This window comes from Syngnathus typhle, linkage group LG10, assembly GCF_033458585.1.
Source record: "Syngnathus typhle isolate RoL2023-S1 ecotype Sweden linkage group LG10, RoL_Styp_1.0, whole genome shotgun sequence".
NCBI classification, from domain to species: Eukaryota; Metazoa; Chordata; class Actinopteri; order Syngnathiformes; family Syngnathidae; genus Syngnathus; species Syngnathus typhle.
The window spans coordinates 8507240-8530370 of NC_083747.1; the positions used below are offsets into that span (position 1 = coordinate 8507240).

At 39.8% G+C, this 23131-nt stretch overlaps 2 protein-coding genes across 2 annotated transcripts in view; one reads left to right on the top strand and one right to left on the bottom strand.

Annotated features, from left to right (window-relative positions):
- Positions 1-629: 629 nt before the first annotated feature.
- si:dkey-122a22.2 (uncharacterized) lies at positions 630-15915 on the top strand. The gene is made up of 11 exons (XM_061289423.1): positions 630-767; positions 1312-1477; positions 1620-1691; positions 1810-1886; positions 2286-2386; positions 3721-3837; positions 5167-5241; positions 12594-12729; positions 14093-14175; positions 14261-14357; positions 14464-15915. Exons 1-11 carry the CDS (start codon positions 726-728, stop codon positions 14629-14631), a joined length of 1134 nt encoding a protein of 377 aa, XP_061145407.1. The 5' UTR covers positions 630-725; the 3' UTR covers positions 14632-15915.
- Positions 15775-23131, bottom strand: part of zfpm2a (zinc finger protein, FOG family member 2a) — a 101174-nt gene continuing 93817 nt past the window's right edge. Inside the window, exons 6-8 of the mRNA XM_061289422.1 lie at positions 20447-20653; positions 19670-19897; positions 15775-19394 (exon numbers count right to left, since the gene is read on the bottom strand). Coding sequence (XP_061145406.1) covers positions 16870-19394; positions 19670-19897; positions 20447-20653 — 2960 coding nt within the window. The 3' untranslated portion in view covers positions 15775-16869. The remainder of the gene's footprint in view (positions 19395-19669; positions 19898-20446; positions 20654-23131) is intronic.

The window sequence follows — 23131 nt, forward strand, 5'->3', positions numbered from 1 at the left end:
GCAAGGCACTGTCCCTATCCTCCCAGGTCAAAATAACCTTTTGCACACCCCCATTACGCTAACATATATACATCCTTGCATGCCTGCTGTGTGATCTGGTTTTGTTCGGTGTGTAATATACAGAAGAATGTTATTTGAAGTGTCCCTTGAGGAATTACAATGAGTGCAATAAAACTCAACTTCTAGGTGTCATTATATTCATAGTTATTTCAGGAGGAGGACATTTTCTATATCTGCAGTCACTCATGGCTAAATCCCTTTAAAAAATGAGATGATGCCATTTTTGCATGGTGAACTGATGATTATGTTATAAATACAGTTGTAGACTATACAGTACTGCCTTTCGGGCTCAAAGTCTATTGAGTGTGTGGAATATAGCGACCCCTGCAGGCCTAAATACCAGAGTGCGTATTACTACTACTATACTACTACTACTAGTTTAGAGTGATCGAGTTACATAGTACTATATAATATGATTATTGTTGTTATAATATGAGTGATCGAGGTATATACTTATATATATATATAATACTATATGATATTATTATTGTTGTTATAACATTAATAGCACCGTAATTACAGTGCAAATGAGTTTTTTGTCCTTCGGCAGCTTCTGTATTGAAACCAGGAAACGACTGGTTCATTGACATCACGATTCGTCTTTATTTCATTTTCTTCACTCCGCGTATCTGTCGTCTGCTTAGATTTATATAACTATATTTAAGATGAAGAAAAAAACCGACGCTAAACCCGGTGCTGCTAGAAAGGTAATGCACGCCGAATCTTCACTTAGATAAATACTAGTGAATTACTAAACGTCAGGAGAAAACTGTCAAAGTGTGCAAGTGCAAGTCTCTTTGCAAATATAATTTGTTTTCACCTCCTAACAAATTCTATACAAATTTGCAATAAGTGCAAGAAGACTGTTTTGCCAAAGATATTTGCGAAAGCAGATGTTTGCATGTGTGTGAGTTTGATGAAACAAAGTCAGTCTGATTACTCGCAAGAGTGCAGAAATTGCAATTTTGCAAAATCGCATTTTTTCCCCCCTGATCGCTTTTGGAACGTGTGCAGGCACCAAAATAAAAATGGGTGACTATTTGCCAACAAAACCAATATACACTGTGTGCAGAATTATTAGTCAAGTGCATATTTTGACCGTATTTATATGCATATTTTCCATCTTCATGCTTAATATAATTGCAAATCATATAAATGGTTACATATATCATGTATCTTTGGCGTTGTACTTACTAATTCGTCTTAACCAGTTATTTACTGCAGCGGTCTCATCTCCCTCTAAATTTTTAGGAAGCAGAAAAGGAAGGACAACACAGCAAAGCAGAGTTTAAAAGCCAACCTTCTCAAAGCTCTTTGCTCATGAACATTGGAAAGTGTTTGCTTTTAATCATCATCATCCCGCCATTCCTGAACTATGCATCGCTGCAAAGAGAAGGACAGATGCTGCTGCCAAAAGGTTTTCAATGAAAATGCCCAAATTTCCTCCTCATTTCCAGTTTGCTTTGAGTAAAAACATCACATAAAGTTAAACAATCAAACGTCTCAGCAATCAAAGGTTCTGTAAAGATTCATCTTTTTTGTTTTGTGATCTTATCTAGATGGGCAGATTGTAGATGTCGGCTTGGGTCAACAGATGCATCTCTTGTGTAAAGGACAGGGAAAACCAGTTGGTAATCTGTCATGACTTTTTGTTGTTGTATATTAATAATAGAAAGCTGACACCATTTTATAGCATATCTTTCTGAATGTGGTTGCCTCGTGCCACGTTTAATCAATCCCTGTTTTTAGTTATACTAGATGCACCCACTGGAATGTCCTCAGACATTTGGTTTTATGTCCAAGAGAGTGTTGCCACGTTCACAAAGGTGAGGAATTAATGCAGTAGATTAAATTGATGTACATTTTTTTTTTTTTTTAATAACAGGCTTCCAGCTTTTTTACCAATTTATTTTAAATAAGATGACAGTGTTATAGCATTGATTAAATTCACAGTGACAGATATATCTGTAAAAGGAGCTACTATTTCTTAGGGCATGATTTTCTTTCCTTCTCCGTCGAGCCTACTCGGGATGGCTCCTTGCTGTGACTGTGCCATCTGCTCCCAAGTGTTCATTGCAGCAGAAAGTTGGGTCTGACAGCCTGCCCCATGTTATTTGTATGAAATAAGATCAAAGTTAGGTCACGGGCTTGGTTGATAGAGTTTGAGGAGAGAGTTTTGAAGATAGGCGAAAAATCTGCTTACCCATGTCTTATACACTTTGCAGGTTTGTACCTACGACCGAATGGGATTGGGTTTTAGCAAGCGTCTGATGCAGAATGAAACCATGGGAACTGAGAAAGTTTGGGGCGTTTCTACAACTGGACGGTGAGTATTTACATTTTCTAACGTGAACAGTCTTAATGAATCTCTACAGTGAGAAGATGTTTCATGTTCACAGTGTTTGTACAAATTAATTAATAGATGATGTGTGATATACTTAACTAGTACCTAATGTGTCACTTTAAGTTTCATTCGGGTTTTATAGTACTATATTTTTTTTTACTACAAGTTGCACTAGAGTATAAATCGACCAGTTAAAAAAATGGGCACGAGTGACTTATGTGACGCTTTTAGCACTTCCCTATCTGATTCTGTTTGGCACGAGGTGCTAAATCTTGCGGTCCTGGCTATTGGACCTTGATGTTTAAATCTGCTCATGGGTTTGAGCACCAATCAGTGTCAGCAGTCTAGTTTACCTTGGCATTTGGCCAAAAAACATCCATTTCAGATGCAAGCAATCAATTTTCCAGAATTCAATATCTCAAGGGGTTTGATGACACCCTAACCTGAACCGCTGAGTGAGTCAGTCTTGTGAAATCTGACACCAATGGGACACCATGAGCTTGATGGATTAGTGTGCTGTGCCGAGGACAGAGGTGAAATACCGGAGATAAGATACTGTACCTCATGTAATAATTATGCTCCTTGCAGTGCTATAATGATGTTTTTGTTAACTTAATAATACAAGAATACCAATTGCAATATGAAATGTCAAATGGGATGTCTTTTAATCTTGCTTGACGTAGATACTTAAGCATCTTGCACTCTCACGTGTTTTTTATATTTACCTGTTCAAAACATTATTAATTGAAATGACATTATTTTTTGCATCTTTCCAATAAAGCTGGTACTTGACCTTATACTCCATTGCTATTGTAGACTGCGACGAGATCAACACATCATCTCCCCACAGTCACTAATATGACTCAATTTCTTTTTTTTTTTTTTATCCTGTCAGTGATTATAATGTTATGGACTGGCACCAGTCATACCTGTGGGATTTTACTTTGATCTTATTTTAGTTTTAATCAGCATTAAAAATCTTAACTCATCCATATTATTTCAGTTTTGTCTAGTAGTACCATCAGTTTTGTCCAGGCCTTTTTCATTTTTTATCTGTTAACGCACCATTCAAAAACAGTAAGATTTGCATGGGTTGATTTTCACATACAATTTGTGCTTCTTTTATTAATATTATATCTTCTGGGGTCCATAGTTTTTTAAATAAATAAATAAACATGATATTAGGACAGACAAAGTTTCTACCCGACAGTGATGAAATGCATATGCAAAGTACTGCCTAGATTAATAACCCAACCTCTGAGGTCAGATTGCTTGGCCTTATACTATTTTTCAACCACATGATTTGTGTCTTCAAGGATGGTGGACGATCTGCACCGCTTGCTGCTTGCCGCCGAGATTACCATGCCTTTAATATTGGTTGGCTCAGAGATTGGCACGCTCAACAGCAGGTTCTACAGTCACATACATGATGCGTAAGTTTCAAGAAGGACATTTGTGATTAGAGGGCGATGAATGCTGATATTTTAAACCTATAGTATAACATTCATTCTTAGAAGCATTGCTTCAATGTCTTATCCATTTTTACGACAGAAGGCCTGATTAACTAAAGGTTTATGTGTATAAAAACAGCTCCAAACTTGATTGCTCCTGCAAACAGATGTGGAAGCTGATCTACTTGTCGATTGTGTTTGCCAAATAATTTTAATTATATTCAAACATGCTGGTGTACCAGTAAAAGATGACATTCTTATTAGATCACATGCAACACCCACCAACAGAACAAAAATGCCAAATGTGACGTTGCACTGAGCAGTTCAAATCAAATCTAAAGGCGTTATTCTGATGAGGGGCGAACATTTTCGACTGTGGGCGAAGGTAGCAGATATTGCAATATTGATTCGTAATCACAATTTGTACCCCCCATCAAGCTTCAACTACATGGCAAATTGAAAGTATATGTTTTATCCCAAAAAATACCATTAAACTTAAACAACAGTAGGAATCAAAGCTTTAATTTTCTAAAATATGATCTGCCCTGATTCTCGAGTTCACTGATGCGTTAACATGCTAGTGTCCATTCCTATTGTTCCCCATAACTCAGCCACCCAAGTGACAATCCAGTGATTAATGTGACAAGAAGCTCGTACTGCGGGTGAAAGATTTAGTGTTTACTCAGGGTTGGCGTTGCTGCTGTCAAGAGGGAAAATTAAGTAGTGATGAGTTGACACAATTCCAAACGGAAAATATTACCCTTGGACCAGGTGCACATGTGGTCACGAGTTTATTACAGGGGTGGGCAACTGGGGGCCCATGGGGCACATGCGGACCCCGACATCACTCTGATAATTTCTCATAAACCCCCAAAATGGAATATATTTTTTTATAAACCCTAAAAAATTGCAAATTACAAAACAAACACTGATGGAAATATCTGAGAATATGCAATGCATCTGCTCGCTTCTTAACTAGTGCTCATAAGATAGAGAACTTTCTGTACATTATAGAGATCATTTGAGGATCGTTTTTTCTTTTCAAATAAAATAAAACATTTACTATATATCTGACTACATTCCCAATAAATATCACAAATTCACAATACAACATAGTACATAGTATAAATAGTGTTTCTAACTCCTATTCTAGCTCTACCTTCTCTTATCTTCATAACGGCTGTACGACGGTATTTTCCAATTCCTCATGGTAGCAACTTCACAGAGCCATTGCAAACGAGTGCACCAACACACCATGATGATGAAGAATCAACACATATACATTTATATGTGTGTCCTCTTTGCTGTCAGGCAAGTAACAGACCTGGTGTTGATAGATCCTATTCCAGAAGACATTTTTGAAGAGGAGCAGTGGAAAGACTACTGGTGAGTTTATTTTTATATATATGCCATGTAGATGCACATTTTTCAGCATATTGTAGGACAACATCAAGAGGTTAAAGAAGATCTTATGAAGGGGATGTGGAAAGAGGGAAGAGGCAGAATGGGCAGAGGACCTCAAGGTCACTCAGCAGTTTTGAAGAACAGAGAAGAGTAGATAAAAAAGTGTGTCAGGGTTCAAGAGAAAGAGGATTAGGCGCAGGAGCGCTGGCTTTTTGTGAACCAAGTTCCATACTCTTTCTTTATTGGTCCTTGTGGTAGGTATAGTCATTATCTTGCTGCGCGGGCATCATTAGCTTGATTAAATGGAGACAAAAGAAAGTAATTTGCTCGTCTCAATCCTTTAGCGTGAAACAGATGAGTGGAGAGCGAGGGTTGTGATGTGGTTAAGACAGACTGTATTAATCCATCATAAAACTTGATTTAATTCTGAATATTACTTCATATCAATTGGTTTGTCTTGGTTGTCATTGTTAAATCATTAAGCAATTACCGTCATATGTGGCTTTATCATTAATTGCTCTTTTTATACGTAGATGTGTGTGTGTTTTAAATGACCGTTATGCAAGATTATCAAAAAAGATTGTTAGGATGTTTACATGTACAGTGACATTTAATCTTAGAGAACATGGCTGTGAAAGGCATTCATCTTCTACAGACATTGAAATGTCAATAGATTGTGACGCCTTCACAATGACTCTGATTGTTTTCTCATTGTCTCATAGTTTCATGAGCACATGGACACAATTGTTGAGAAAGCTTTGTTACTGACAAATGAAAAGCATGACGATAATTAACCACTGAAAATGAGTTTGAATTGTCGTTTAAAAAAAAAAAGTGATGGCACCCTAAATAAATATTTTCTTTCACAATCTTTCAAATAAATAAATACATAAATATGTAAATACATAAATATGTAAATACATAAATATGTAAATACATAAATATGTAAATACATAAATATGTAAATACATAAATATGTAAATACATAAATATGTAAATACATAAATACGTACATACATACATACATACATACATACATACATACATACATACATACATACATACATACATACATACATACATACATACATACATACATACATACATACATACATACATACATACATACATACATACATACATACATACATACATACATACATACATACAGACAGACAGACAGACAGACAGACAGACAGACAGACAGACAGACAGACAGACATACATACATACATACATACATACATACATACATACATACATACATACATACATACATACATACATACATACATACATACATACATAAATAAATAAAATCTTATGGCAGTTGTTTCACAGTTCCAGTACTTTTGGAGGTTAGTGTACCTCACCAGGTTTTTTTTTTGCTCGATGATACTTGTGTGGAGATTATATATATGTGCATGACTCATGCAAGTCTGATAAATAAATATCCCTGCAACTAGCTTATTTACATGTGACTAAATTGAGCAGCACCATTTATAAGATGCATGTGTCCAATTATGTTTTGATTAATATGCATTCATCGCCATGAATAGTACATAGACAGTCCTGCCAGAATCCAATTACTGAGGCAGTGATTGAAGGAAATAAAGCAAAGACTTTATTTACGCAGACATTTCATCATTACTGTCCGATTTGCATGGTGGAGTAAAAATAGAAACGGGAGTGGGATAAGCGGTAAAAAGATTCAAAGTAATGCAGTAGAGATCTTTGCGTCACAGCATTACAGTGCCTTTGGCCTGGCATTAGCCAGCTTTATTTAATTCCTTTCTTTGTCTCTATAGCTCAATGGAGTCTTCATGTGGGTGTATGTTCCTTTCAGATATGGTTTTATTAGCTGTTTGTCCTTAGTTTTGCTGCAGATTCCGTCACAGGATTGACAGTCGAAAGATGGCACACTTGCTGCTAATTTAATAGATACGTATACTGCAGTTTGTAAATGTAGGATATTCTTGTTAAAGGCACCTTACTATTGCCTGAAGTGGATGTATTGTTGAACTCCAACATTTCTCTTGAACGCGTTATTTTTTAAATACTTGGCCACAGTAAATTTCTACACCCATGACTTGGTGTCTAGGCTGGGCAATGATCTGATATTTTAAGTGACGAACTGGCTATGCGGAAATTCATCACAGCAAAGACAAAACAGCAAGCAAAAGTCCCTGTCCTATGCCCAGCCCTCTCCCAAAAATACGTCCTATTTTTGTTTTTTTAAATCGAGACATGTCACACATGTTAGTAAGACACCTGAGAACTGTATGTACACATGTAAAAACACATCTTAATGTCTGCCTTAAATAGTGGGCTATAATGGTATTAAATGGTAGTATTTTATCAAAGGGTTTATATTCCATAAGCAATATATACTTTAGCTGCAAATCATGCAAAGCTTTGAGCTTAATCTCTTAGATAAATCTTGTGGCGAGCTAAATTCTGTGTCCATTTGAGGTAAAAGTAATTATGCTGTCCAGACTCTCAAGACTGACCAGTATTAACAAAAACTGCGGCTGAAATTAGAAAAATACTGTCAAAGTATATTGTAAATTGCACTTAAGAAACTACATTGACAATTCTCTCATTTTGTCTGGGCAATCAGGCATGTCTCTTCTCTGCCAAGTGTGTGTGGACCATGAAACTAATTTACCCCATGGGGAATATATTTGCTCAGAAATCAGAGACAGTGGGGAATGTTCCCCCGTCTGATGAGATTGTCTTTACAAATTAATGGATGCTGATTGATTGGAAAATTCCTCAAATTTAATCTACCATTATTGTGTTGAGTTAAACTCACAAGAGCACCACTTGGGCTTCTTTTCCTAGTCCCTTCAGCTCTGTGTTATATTCTCTTTTCATTTCTATCCCCCTTGAAGCATTCCGTTTTAAGATGAAGCCAAATGTTTGTATAAACATGCACACACATGCATGAATACCAACCAGATCAGTTAGGAAATGGAAATAATTGTACTCAGAAGCACAGCGTTTAACAATAGCCATGAGCATTCCTAAATGGACTTTTGCAGCATGCATGTATTTACATTGTTTCCAATTTATGAACAAAAAAAAAAATCTCGAGGCGAGATGAACGGCTGAGTCTTTAGTTGGTTGTAGTGCAATAAGGACACCTTGTGCTCAAAGAAAGTATTACACGTTCCTTTAAGTATTTTTTATTTTTTTAAATATAACAATTATCCGTCCTCGCTTCCCTACTGTGTTCCCAGACATGTCTTACCATCCATTTCACAGATTTTAAATGATTTTTTTCAGACTATAATTGCTTTTGCACATGGGACGAGTGAGGTTGGATGGCCAAGGCAATGGGGGGTCAGAGACAGCAGGTGGTTTGGAGGATTTGTTGTCTTTTGTTACCTGCTCTGTGAAGCATTTCCACATGCAGTAAGTAAGAAAAGTGCTTTGGAAAGTATTGGTTGATTTCATCATTGATTCTTATAATTAAAACCATTTCGAATACTATAATTATAAATGTAGTTAACATTTTGCACTGTGCAATGATAAATATTGTCATTCTAAATCTAATTATATGACTTAACTTTCGGTCAAAATATTTTTCCTTTTTTCCACATTTGGATTTTTTGTGAAAGTAAATGGAATTATTGAATTCTTTTTTGACATTATATTATTAATAACTTAATTTGTGGCAACAAATTCTCTAATTTGTGCTTAATGGAATGGAACACTACACTGCATTTTTCTTCATACAAATTTATGACTGCTACAAAGCTCTGGGATTGGCCAGTTCAGGGTATACTCCACTTCTCTCCCAAAACTAGGATAGGCTCCAGCACGCATGTGTCCCTCATGAAGATAAACAGTTCAAAGATGAACCGCTGGTAAGTGAATGTATGGTGCAGCTCATCCAACAAGTGTCGTTTTTTTTGTCCACATATTAAAATGTCCTTCAGTGAGACAGTGACTCCCCCCTCCTTCCAAAAGACTGCAGTAATCACTTTAGTATCCCTCACGCTTAATAGTTAGTTGATCCCATGTAATAGGCTATGTTGAAATGTTCTCTACTCATTGTAATAGTTGGCAGAAGCTCGTGTAATAGTTTGTGTTTTTTTGTTCGAACAGGCTCTCAGGTAACTGAGGCCCTGCATATGAAATGAGATGGTAATGCGGAGGGGGGGAAGGAGGGGGAGGAAGAAGGGAGGCTTATCAGGGCCAAATTCCGACAGTGAATTGCGCAGTTGTAACAAAAGTAACAGAGCGTCCATTCAGCCTGCACTAATCCAGATGGGAAAGTCAAACAGCAGAAAGTCCACAGCACAAACTCATTTCATCACTTTATTAATTTAGATATTGCCTCTTCGGTCCTGTTGGGAGGAGGGCGGGGTGGGTGGGGGGCGGGGGGGCGCCCATCTGAAATGACCAACATCGGCAAGGCTCTATATTGCTCCCCCACTTCGTCTCCTCACGTTATCTGTTTAATTCATCCCGCCAATCTTGGCTGTCTTTACCCACTAAATTTCCCTTTGACACGCATGCCTTGCTTCGCATAATCCTCACTCCAGGGCAGAATTAAAAATGGGAGGGGGGGGGGGGGAACAGGAAGAAATTGGACAGGTAGCCGGAGAATCCTTGAAATAAGGTTCAATGCCAGACCCTGGAATGATTGGACCAGATTTGAAATGGGGGCTGATAGAAGTTTTTCTTCCTTCCCTGTTATTTTTGGAATCAAGGAGTGAGAAAAGGGTGACAGGTGGAAAATGCTCAGCCACTTTAAACTCCCTTTAGAGTCAGGTCGAATTTGTACTGCCAGAATGACTTCGGGGAAAAACTGTGGCAAAGGAAGATGAAAATGTCAAAGTGTCATTTTTTCAGAGGTTTGATTTAAAAAGTTTTTCGACAGTGAAAGACTGGAAATGACAAAGAGTCAACTTGTTTTATTTCTCACTTGTACTGAAATGATTGCTGTACCACGAATAGAACTGCTAAGTTGTCTTTGAAAAATGTTCTTTGCCGCAGCTGAATGTCAGTTCTCTCTCAGTCTTGTTTGATTAATCTACATACATGCTGTAAAATACATGTTAAATATTATTCAAAGATGACCATACAAATCTATGCATTTGTAGAATCTTGTTCACTGCGGTGTATTGCTTCATATAACTAAGCCTTCATTAAATCAGGTACAGTCAGTCGACCTCCTTTGGTATTTCAAAATTATCAAAGTAACATTTTTCATGTTTTACTGTTATCAAAAAGCAGGTCTCCAGACTAACTTTATTTATTAGGGGCACAATAACCTCTAGCTTAAAATTCTAATGGTCCTGAAGGAAATCTTTGAGGTTTCACCTACTGAAACACATTTCACATTTCCCTACATTTTCACTGAATTACTGAGAAAAATGCATGGAATTACAATGCTTTAAATTCATAATTTATGGTGCTAGTTTTAACACAACATAAACCCGATGTGTAATTCATACATCTGATATACTAAATGCTAGAAATATAAAAATTATCTGTAGACGAGCAGTAAAAATATTATTAATTTTACACTCTGTGAATGTGATGGGTAACAACACAAAAGGGGTAGGAAGAACTGAATTCATTCGATAGTCATTCCTGATTTATGAGTCTTTTAAATTGTTGCAAACAGGTTTGCTTTTAAACATACCGCCGACACCACACCTTCCCCACACACGGCCCATGTACCATTATATTTACCGTGCAACTATTCACATACAAGCGGCAAAATGCAATTTTATGAGCACAACTGCTTCCTCCGTAAAGCAGGCACAGGATTGTTAAAAACTTGGACCTAAAGTGTGGAAAGTCTGGCCCAGTTCAGGAATAAGACAGGGACGACTGTCCCCCTGGTGCTTGGTGGATGATCTACGGTGTGTTGGCAGCATTTCGGGGCAGGCTGTGCTGCGTGGCACGGCGTTGGCGACAGAGAGCGCATGGCACTATTGACTGGGCTCCACCGGCTGAGACCAGCCAATTCAGAGCACCAGTGAGCTAAGACCGATTAGGTCTCCTGAGTTACAAAATTGCACTGCTCTTCTTCTTTCATCACCCAGAAAAAGAGGATTTTTTATTCCCCAGGCAAATGCGTTTTTTCTTTTTTTTCTACTGAGAAAGTTTTGCATTTTGGAATGAAAAACTCTTGTATGACTACTGCCTTCCCTTCATAGAAACATTTCCTGTAATACTCCTGTAATATTGCTTTGCACTGATCAATCATGTAATCATTACATTGTAATGTGTACAGTGTCTAATTTGATTAAATTTGATGGGGTTTTTTTGTCTTTTTTTTGCTGAATCATTTTTTAAATTTCTATCATTCAATAATTATTTTTATTACCAGTTAGCCGTGTGGAAAATTCACAGACATAAAGTGATTCAATTACTGATTAATGGCATAATATCTAAAAAAATAGGCAAAAATGTTTTCCAAAGTAAAGGCAGGTGTTTGTAAACTTATTGAAATCAACACAATAACCACCAGATTAATCAATTATTAAAAGAGTTGTTCATGGCAGCACTACAAATATACAAAGTGAATTTTCCTCCATGGAAGAAATTTGCTTAAAATAAATGTAGTAATCTATTTAATAGCCACGGGACTAATTAAAACACGAATGAGTTGTTTTATAGTTAATTCCATCATTTTAATTAGTTGTTAATATTTGACTTTGGACTTTTTTATTTTAACAGATTTTGGTCAACCATTAGACATGTAAACATGAACAGCGACATTCAATCAAAATTCTACAATTACTGTGGTGCCATTTTTAACATAACAGGAATATGATTTCGATTCATATTTTGAGCCGGCAGTATTCACAAGACTCATTTAAGTTGGTTCTTTTCAAGCTTTAAAATAACTTCTTGTCAACTCAGGCACCTGATCCTGCTTGAGGCTCCTCACTGAGCTCAGCGATACCGGGAATAATTCTGTTTTCACTCAGTGAAAATGATTAGAAGAAAGCTCTGCTTGTGGTTTTCTCTATGGATCAACCTAATTTATTGCAAAGTAGAAAACAAAGTTACTCTGAAGATGGGGATTCTGAGTTTAGCCAATGGCGCATTTCTGACCAAGTGAACACCAGAAAAACTCACTAGATTTGTTAATAGCTGCTTTTTTGTTTGAAGGGTCTGAACACTGAAAAGTGTTTTATCCATATTTTCATGTACAGGAGAAAGAAAAAAAAATATTTATGGATTTTAGTTGCAATTTTTTGCTTTAACATTGATGCTAAGCAATGTGTACATACAGAAACCTGCAGATTTTTATGAGCTTCATGCAAATATTTCAAGATTTTCTCTTTTTTTTTTGTTTTGTTCAGGTATGGTAAGCTGCTGCCATCCCTTCAAGCCAAGCAGTTTTCAGCAGCTTCCGGGCTGAGCCGCTTGCTGATTATCCTGGGAGCCATTGAACCAACTATCAAAGAAAATGTCTCAGAGGAGATCATCCAGAGGCAGGTCAGGCTAATGCACACTCTCGAAAACACACTACATCGCAAGGCACAAAAGAGCATTCCCCACAGGACATGATATTGATTATTCAAACTCAGGAAGAAAAGGCTGAAAAATAGATAGAGGCTTTGGGGAATGGATATGAAATTGAACGCCACACATGTTGGAATGAATATGACGCAGAGCCATTTTTTTTTGTCGCCACTGCATGTTTTTGAGGTCTTTCTAGCCTAATTGAGGACAGGCAGGTTTGCAAGCAACATATTCAGTGCTCCTATTCTGCCACAGGGTGGGGCTCTTGCAAGACTGATCATTGCGGCGCCTCAGCACTGGCTGATGCTTTTGTTGCCTTTTGTTTTCAAGCGCTCGGAAAATGCGAATTTGGAACGACGACAATACCAGATGTCATTTTAAAAGCATGAGAATTGAACATGTTCCTGGAGACGCCACGACCACAAATGTCTCCTGATATATTCTCGTTTTAGTGTCAGCCGATGACTTGTACAGTTTAGTTTGTAAGGCAGTGGCAGTTAATATTAAACTGTGTGTTTGCTGGGAATGTCCGATTAGGTTTTATGCATGGGAAGGTTCATATTTTCAACTTGTTTGTAGTCAGAGCTGCTGTGTTTCAAAAACAAAAGCAGTGACATTTCTGCATTAATAACTTCCTTAAGGCAATGTTGAACCGCAACAATCCATGCACTGATAGCCTATACTCGAATTTACTGAATCTTGTCAGTCAATCAACATCTTTATCATGTTTTTAACACTCCTTTTCCATTAGATTATATCAAGTACAGTTTTAATTAAGTACTTCTTGATCCACTCAATTTGAGATTACACACAATGGACATAATGTGTGACATTTGTGAAATATAAAATCGATGCGGCATGTTCAACATTTTTATCCACCCTCTTTATGATGCAATGACGTCTGCTTGTGGGTGAAAATGAGCAGTTCGTTTCATCTCTTGTTCACTGCTTGCCAGCCTCCCACCCACAATTTGATGGGAGTTGCGATGTGGGACCTATTTCAGCTTTTCAAGTATTACAGTTGTTGCCAAGGAGATAAGGACATCATTGTGCTTGAATTTTCCAAGGACGAAGAAAAGGTTTTGTAGACAAGCCATGAAGGTTATAATATGCACACAAGCTGGCCAAAATCAGTAGAGCATGCAGTTTATATCTGAAGGGCATGTTCTATCACTACTGTTGAACAGAACTGGAGCACAGTTATCTGCTGGTACATTATTATCACCAGATCTGATTGCATTCTTTTTTGGCGATAGACTGTATTTTGGAACCTAAACATGTTCTGCCATTTTCATTTACTGTAGGTTTATGATGTTGTATTTCCTGTCTTGACTAGAAATACCTTTTAAGTAACCCTGCCCATCAGAGTAGTGCTGTGGATGAACATTACTTTCTGAATGAAAGTGCAGCTCAAGTAAGGTAAAAAATATTATCTTATTAAGGTGAAGTGAGTAAAAAAATGAACATAAAAAAAAAAAAATATAATGTATTTTTTTTATTTAAGGGACATTACACGATATAAGCCCCTCTCAAGCAGGACCTCTGTAAGTGTGATCACTGGGGATTCCTTTGACCAGCAAATCCCAAATCACCTAAATCAAGTGAGTCTGTTTTTTGGAGAAAATCTGTGCTGCATTGTATGCTGATGAACTTAATTTCAAGACAATAATGTAAAACTTGTAAGAAATCATCCTTTTCTTGTACCAGATGGTATCTAAGCTTCAAAAGAAGTTTCTGGAGGAGTCCTACCCATCAGTCGATCACGTTCACATAAAAGGAGTAGACCGTCGAATGATCTACAAGAAGCCATCTGCCATCAGCCAGTACCTCAAGAAGCTAGTCAGCCAGCGACAAGCCAAACAGCACAGCCACTGACCCACGGCCAAGATATAAATATAAAAGAAACTGTATGAAATGTTGTATAATTACCCTGGAAAACATTCAAGATATCGTTTTGCTTCCCCCCTCCAGCATAATGTCCAGATTATCTACAAGACCAGTGAAGATTGTCATGTAGTCAATTTTACATTTTTTTTTTCACCCCCGCAACTACTTTTGCTATGTTGCGAGCTTCAGTTGGGGATAACTGGAGGGTATTCAGTTTGATAAAATATTTGCTGTCTTCATTGGACTCAGGAAATCTTATCATCTGTTGTTATTCCAGTCCCTGATTGGCCAATACCAGAAATAAGCATTTGCTTCTTATCATTGAAATGGCCACACACTTCATTGCTCAACCTGATATTTTGACATCATGCAGTTGTGTTAATATGCTGAAATGAAATAACCATAGGCTAAAGTATGTACAGCGGATACATTAAGTCTAGACACGTTTTCAAATGCCAGGTTAAAAGATTAGATGCAGACAAATCATTTTAAAACTTTCCACCATTGTGATCCAGAGCCTGTACAACAGAATCCCCCCCCCCCCCACCTCCCCTACCCTCCTAAGGACAAGAGATATAACTGTTAAAGTTGCAGTTGCAGAAGTGTACACACCCTTTTAAAACTGGATGTGATTTGCTCAGAAACAACTAAAGACATTCAAACTTGTGTTAAATTAGTCAGCACACACCTGCTACCATTTAAAGTGGCATTGATAAATCTCAAATAAAGCCAAGATTTTCTAGTAAAAAACAACAAACACCGGAAATCTCACACAGGTACGTGAAAAATTTGTTACGGTTCAATGGGAAAAGCTTACAGGAGCACTTGATCTATTTAGGGTTAATCAGAGGCACTCTAAATGGGTGTGCTGACTCCCATTTAGAATGATTTTGACTGCCACATTCACAATTATAAGAGACACTTGTCCAGCAACACTATCTGTTTTCCTTGTCCCTGTAAAAGATTTGTTTTCATTGAGTTGTACAGCTTACAGCTCACATAAATGGTGGAAACAGTTTTTACATACTTTTCTTGATTTGATAATATCACGCCACAAGTCGAGATGGATAATTGCATTCACTAATTTAACAGAATTTAACAGAATAAATATTGTGAATTTTTGTACTGCAATTGTTTTGTTTACAATTTAAGATGTAAATGAACTTATCGCAAACAAAAGCTGAATGTGTGAAAAAAAGCAGACATCAGTAGTTCATCCTGAGGATTTAAGTTTAATTATGACACCACATCAAAATAAAAATTTCCAACAGATTTGGAATTTAATTCCATCCATATACATGCATAGCAACAACATTTTAAGAAACATGTTCTCCCATTATCAGGACACTGGAATGATAATCAGTATTCCCACTGACCTCCCACCCTTCTTGTTTGTTAGCAATAAACATAATTCTTTTTTTTTTTCTGCCCCAGTGGGGTTACAAATAATTATATGCACAGTCCCCATTTCATAATACTGCTTTCAGTAATGTTCCCTCATTTACAAAGTATTGCATTGAGAGCAAATTTTCAAAAAGGGAGACCAAAGTGTATCATTAAACAGAAGTACGAGTACTATACAAGAATGCTGCCATCCTTATGAAAACATCCACATCTGGTTTCGAAGAAAAAAGACAGACAAACAGCCACATAGGAATGCAAAGCCATGTGTATATGCCAAATGCAGAGTTGCGCCTGTTCGTCACCACCAAGTGGTGAACAATCCGTCAGTGGCAGGCAGTCTGCAATCTACATTTGGGGCATATACTGAATTTGCTACAGCAAATAATACACAAGTGCCTCAGTAGCTATTTTTGTGTCTAAAATGCATCTCATTTTTGTCATGTCTATTGTTTCATTGAGCCTACATTACAATGTAAACAATGTGTGTGCTACACAAGAATGACTATACAATAACATTACAAACAACTCTGATATAAATTTCATTTGAATTTAAATTAAAATCACTACTCATTAATACTGATTGCAAAATAAATTAATGTGAAAGTGGCACCATTATTATTCTTGATTCATTTTCTTCTCGTTTTCCTTCTCAACCAATGTTTTTTGCATGTTTAAGTCTTAAAACGACAGGAGGAGCCTCTCTTGATTGTCCACAAGCAGTGCGTGACGCACTATTCCAGACACAAACAGTGTACCAAAAGAAATTAAGAACATGTGACGGGGATAGGGAGAAAAGAGGTTTGAGTGGAAGAATCTTTCTTCTCATTTAACATGCTCTGCAGCGTGTGATGAACAGTAAAACTTCTTATGGGTAATAAAGTTTGACAGGTTGTTGAACTGGATATCACAGAGGCGACAGTACTTGCTACTTCCGGAGCCGTTCATCCCTTTATTGGCCGGGGGTGCCGCGTCCTCGTTCGGGGACTTGGAGGAAGGTGACATGTTCTCGTTGGAGTCTGCCGGGTTCTCCGCGGCCCACGTCGGTGAGGGATTAGTGCCTTGGCCATCTGGCTGGGGCTGGTTCTCCTGTTGCGGCGCTGTGCCCGAACGTTCTTCCGGCTTATGTCCCCCATTGACAATGACCATGCCTCGGTTTTTGGGCAGCAGGGGGAGAGGCTCCTTGCCAGGATGAGGGCAGCCATTAGCAGCAGGCTGTTGGGTGGGTTCCCTCGCTGTCGCCGCCTCACCCCCCATACCTCCGCCATTAACGCTCTGCTCCTGTTCGCTGGCCTCTGCCTGCATCACAGGGCCTCCGCTCACATAGTCGGTCGGCTTGATCCCGAAATATGGCGATATTTGCTCGGAACCTTTCATCTTCTTTATTGCTCCGGGATAAAGGCAATGGGGCAGATACATGTTCTTGTTGTCATCTTTTGATGGCATAAGCTGGGGTTCGGCAAAAGGCTTGAGGCCCGGCACGGGCCCCAGGTGAGGTGGGAACAGGCCTCCGTTCTGCACCATCACCTTCCCATTGCCATTTTTTTCACATTTGCTCGGGCTCTTATCATAGGTCTCACCAGTGTTGTTATTGCCTTCGCTCTTCACATCTGGGAACGTGGTCGTGTCCAGGTTGCCCGTCTCGTTATGCTGCTGCTGCTGCGACTTCTGAGCGGTAGCAGCAGCCGTAGCTGGGCAAAAGTTCTGTTTGTGTGCCAGGTAGTTCTCCACTTTGTTAAAACTTATTTTGCACACTGCACATTCGTGGTAGTCCAACAGTCTTTTTGGAGAGCTACACGTCTTATCAGAGAGTAGGGAACACTTTTTGCTGAGATCAATGGGGGCATCCAACTCTTGTGGCTCGGCTGTATTGCCTTTGGGAGTCAAAATAGGTTTAGTGACAGTCAGAGAGGCCTCCAGGTGTTTAGGGACCATACCTGGAAAGATGTCGCAGCGGGGGTGGAAACGATCGCCGAGGCCGTCTACGGCTTCTTGGGACGTGCAAGGATTCATAGGATGGACCCCAAGGAAACCTGGCTGTCCCATGGGTGGCCTTTGATGGTCCGGATCCGGGAGACACAACTCGTACATCTTTCTTCGCTTACGAGTTCTCATGTTCCTCTGCATGGAGGGCACCTTGTTGGTGGACATGCGCTTCATGGGTGGGTCATGACGGGTGGCGCAGTAGTACTGTTTGTGGACCATGTAGGTCTCATGGCGGCTGAAGGTGATATTACAGGCTTCACAAGTCGTCTTGTTCGGGTCGTTGTCGCTCTCAACTAGACCGGTACTCGGGGTTTTGCCGTCAATCTGTTTGCCGTTTAGCCTGTCCTCAAGCCCGGTCGGTGTCGAGACCTTCTTCACCTGCCCCGATAGATCCTTATCGGGCCCTTTGGCCCCCCCAGCGTTGATCATGTCCAACACGCTGGAGTTCAGGCAGGCTGATTGCATGAGGTGACTGTCGCCTTCAGCGGGGTGGCAGCCGGTCAACATGCTCACTGAAGTGTGGCCACTGTTAGGACTAACTGACTCGGGGGCCTTGTCAGAAAGGGCGGAGAAGTCAGGCGACTTTGTCATGTGTTGCCAGCGGCTGTTACAGTAGTGCTTTTTGTGGACCAAATAGTTGTCCAGGTTGCTGAAGGTGATATTGCATTCAAAACAGGTGGCTCCTTTGGGCATAAGAGGGCTGTAGATGACCGGCGGGTAGCTGTTCCCTCCATGACGTAGTCTCCTGTGAACAAGCTCTGACATTTTAGCGAGAATCTCGGAAGCCTGGGGGACCACTGAAATGTCTTGGGAGAAAGCGAACTGAGACAAGAAGGGGCCCATGGGAAATGTAGGCATGTTATGCTGCACGGGGGAAGAGGCCAGACGTGGGCTGGAGGGCTCCGATTTGATCCTAGTGTAAGAAAAACTCGCTTTGCTTCCTGGGTGGGCTTCTCCCTTCTGAGCAGACAGCACGGGCTTCTTCTCAGCCTTGTCGGCCTCTCCGTCTGTGCTGGTCTCCTTGTTGAGGGTCCCTTTGGGGCTTCCCAGCAGAGCCTCCTTCCTGTTGGCCAGCTCGGCGCAGGCCTGCTGCTGCTGCTGGAGGCTTTCCTCGGACCCCCTGGGGGAATGCTCGGTGGCGTCGCCTTCCCTGTGAAGTTTGTTGCCATGTCCATGTAAGTCCTGATGCTGTAAGAGTTCCCTGTGGCTCTGAAAGCTGATATGGCAGTGATTGCATCTGAAGGCCGCCTGTGACAGGTGAGACATGATGTGATGCTGGAATGTAATAAGAGAATCTGCCGTGTAGTTACAGATTGTGCATTTCAAGCTGGTGCCAGGAGGGAGGCTCTCTTCCATTTTGACACCTGTGAAAGAGATAAAAGGGACAAGCTCAGAATCTCGCCTCCCAGTTCTCCCTTAGAGTTAACTGTACCAACCATCAAATACTCATGCATTATGCCAAGGATATCCCCCATGCACTTGATTTTTATTCGCTGAGGGACGTATTGTCAATGATGCTTGCTGACAGGAGGAGAAGTCTATTTTTAAGTCCTGTCGCATTGTTGAAACTAAGGAAGCCGTGTTTTCAAGATCAAAATAGAGAACGAATGACAATCTTTTCATTCTTGATGCCACTCACCACTGTGTGAGGTGGCCAGGTGGATCTCCAGGGCCCTGGCCCCTGAAAAGGTCTTGTTGCATTGTGGGAAGGGGCACATGCTGGAGCTCTGGTGAGGCCCAGTGTCATTGTCTTCAACAACCGTCTCAGGTTCCCTCTGCCGCCCACTGCAGTAGTACATCAGATGGGCCTGAAGATTCCTCTCACTGCGAAACCAGATCCCACATGCTTTGCAGGGGAAGATGTCCTCTAAAGGGACACAAACAGGAAGATAATAACCTTTTAGGATACGTACTTGAAAAGGTACAGGGTAGGATGAAGAAAACAGTGCACTCAACACACGCATGCTTCTCTGCATTTCTACAAAGCCCGTCTTTCAAAGCTTTTCCTCCAAATTCTTAGCCACAGCCTATTGCTGCACTGCTACCACTGGGCTTGTGCCCTTTCTCAAGGGCAAACAAGAACACTGGACCATCTGCTTACCTCCCCGCTGAGCTGAACCCAGATAGCCCTTGCAAAGTAAACAAATGCACTATTTGCATCAGGCCTGTATTTTGCAATTAACATGTTAGTCCGATCCTCTGAGTGTTTATGTGAACCCTAAAACTTGAAGGTCGTTGGTTCTTATCTCCAATGCAGACACTCATCTGGGTTAATCTACGCTTTGTGGAGACGACGCTCCTTGTTAAGCAGGTGACTATGGGCAAGCTGTGTGTGTGTGTGTGTTTGGGTGAGTCTGAACAAAAGCACATCTTATCCGAGCGCAGTGTACGTGAATGGTGGTGCGCAGATGCTTACTGTTGACAATTGCAGTGGGTAGGATGGAAGCCATTGCAGCCTGCTGCGGCAAGAGCTGGATGCTGTCCAGCAGCCTGGCCGGGTACATGCCCTCGCTCAACGACATGTGGTTGACTGCCTGCAGACGGGAGTCAAAGTCAACTGCAAAAGCCACCAGCTCTTCGCCCTCCATCATGTTCTTGGTGGTGGTGCACCACAGTTGGCCACCTGAACAAAACAGACACGGAGAAGATGCATTAAAAGATGTTTACATTGAATAAAGATGAGCGTCACAATTTGGAAAAAACAAAACGTGAGCCCCTCACAAGAGCTTAGCAAAATCAGACAACCACTGAAATATAGGCCCTCCATATTATTTGATTGTGTTTTGGTGGTGTAGGCATTCATTTTAAAATCTTCCAAACGTATTCATTAAGTCATAAAGAAGGGGGGGGGGGTGCTGGGGGTGAATAAGGGGAGGTAAAATAAGAGAGCCAAGGCTTTAGCTTAGATAATATTTATCTCAGCACATGACAGGTTTTCAGCCGCACTCCATTTTCCATTGAAGAGATTAAAGTTTTTAATATGACTATTTACAGAAATCTGGCTGGAGAGATAACAACAAACTATGATACGCTCCCGCTAAATGGCAGAATTAGGACATTGTTTCTGCGGAAAGCTGGACAATTAATTAAAGCACGCTGTTAGCTTTCAAAGATGTGCAAACATACCATCGCAGTGTCAGGCTGAGAGGGGACGTGATTTGAGCCCTAGCTGATGTGGAATAAAGAGAGTCCTGAGGAGAGGCGTGAAGGCGGGGGTGCGGGGTATGTGCTGAGAAAGCCCTCGCACATGTGTAACACTGATTACTCATGTTTACATAAACCCTATAAAACGCTAGGTTTAAAACCACCCGTAAAGAATCTTTCTCAATGAACACAATCCACTTCAGCCAGGTGGATTTGGAAGAAGTGGTGAAACACCGGCGTCTACAGCAATGTCTGGCCTTGTTATTATTTTGATGCAAAATTGGAGGTTTTGATTTGACCACTTACTATCTGTAGCGTTGAAAATTACACCATCGCAAATGTGTCAAAGAAGTGAAATGGTATTAAAATATGCCACCCATGTGTGGAGTCTTCTTCCCTTTGATTGTGTGTGTGTGTGTGTGTGTGTCTGTGTGTGTGTGCACGTCACACATTTAAATAGCAATTCCTATCTGTCGCCCAATCGACTGTGACGAGACGCACACTTCAGGGCGCTCCACTTCATCGTTTTGATTCTGTCATACCGCACACTGCCTGGAGAGGCCCTTTGAATTTTTATCTCCTAATTAAAATAACAAAACTCCTCTCGACTGTCTGCCCAAGTTACAATCAAGGTAGATACAAACGGCGACTGACAATGAAGGGGAATATATCACAACCATAGCCACAAAAGTTTCTCTCTGAATGGATCTCTTTAGCTACGGCACACTCATACCTTACAAAGAGAATTATGAACAAGGTCCCGCATGCTGAGATACAAATCAGTGTTTTTGGATCAATGGCTTTCAAAGACACTGTAGAGTCTTCCTCAGCTAAAAGGAGGCAGATTATGCGGAGTGTGTCGAAATGTTTTACTGCTTTTGACAGCAGAATATGCAGTCAGATTGTAGCCCTTCAGCCAAGGATGCGACAGATCCATCTGTTGTGTGCGCAAATGTTGGAAATGAGAATCAGAACGGGATGTACCACTTTTTGTCCTCAACACATTTTGTCACTCATTTGCAATGTGTTGGACCTGCTGGATCAAGGGTTAAAGTTAGAAAATAAGATGTGTTCATTAAACAATACAGAATCATTCTATTGTTTTTAATACATAACATATGCAAAATAATTTAAAGTAGCGGCACAATGATTAATCGATTAATTGACAACTAATCCGTTATTGAATTAATCAATGATTTGGGATTCATCTTTGGATACCTTTTTTGAATTTCAAATTGTCCAAATCTTCAGTATTTCAGCTTGTCAACAATAAATATTCTCAGATCGCTGTCTACCTCCATAAAAGCAAACTGATTATTTTGTGTTGAGTCAAAATTAAAAAAAAATGCTTTTTACTTTGGCAAAAATGTTGATCATTCTTTTCCAATTTTCCAACAAGTTACAGACCAAAGCATTAATTAAATCGTAAATAATTCCTGTTTTCAATTTCAACTAATGTCTTATTTTTTAATAAAGTGATGGAGATTAGAGCATGTTTTTTTTAATTTGATTCATCAATGAATTGACAAAATAACAAACAGATTAATCAATTATTAAAATAATCGTTAGTTGCAGCACTAATTTGAAGCACAGTGTATATATGGATTTAAAAAGGAGGTTTTACACAACATTCATAAGACTTCTAGTATTAGAACAGCATTCAATCAAGGTGCAGTCTTATTAATGCACAAGTGTTCCCAAAAATCCCGATTGAAATCATGAAAGCCGGCGAGCTGACCATAAGAATAGCGCAATTTGTGCAAATGAATGCATGAGGACCGAGGTCAAGAGTGAGAGCGAAAGTCCAAACGTAAGTCAAGAAACTGGGGGAAAAGGCTGAGAAAAGTGCAGCTCGTGATTTGCACTTGTTTGCCTGCTAACTGTCTGCGCGAAGCCGCCTTTGTGCAGTAGCCAATGCAGTTGGAATGAAGGCTATTGTCTAAATCCTCCTGCAGAG

What these genes read in the sequence shown, in the direction of transcription:
- si:dkey-122a22.2 (XM_061289423.1), top strand. Translation starts at nt 726, where the DNA reads ATGAAGAAAAAAACCGACGCTAAACCCGGTGCTGCTAGAAAG. An exon ending in AGGACAGGGAAAACCAGTTG is followed by an intron (nt 1,692 to 1,809) that starts GTAATCTGTCAT and finishes CCCTGTTTTTAG; the next exon opens with TTATACTAGATGCACCCACT. An exon ending in GAGCAGTGGAAAGACTACTG is followed by an intron (nt 5,242 to 12,593) that starts GTGAGTTTATTT and finishes TGTTTTGTTCAG; the next exon opens with GTATGGTAAGCTGCTGCCAT.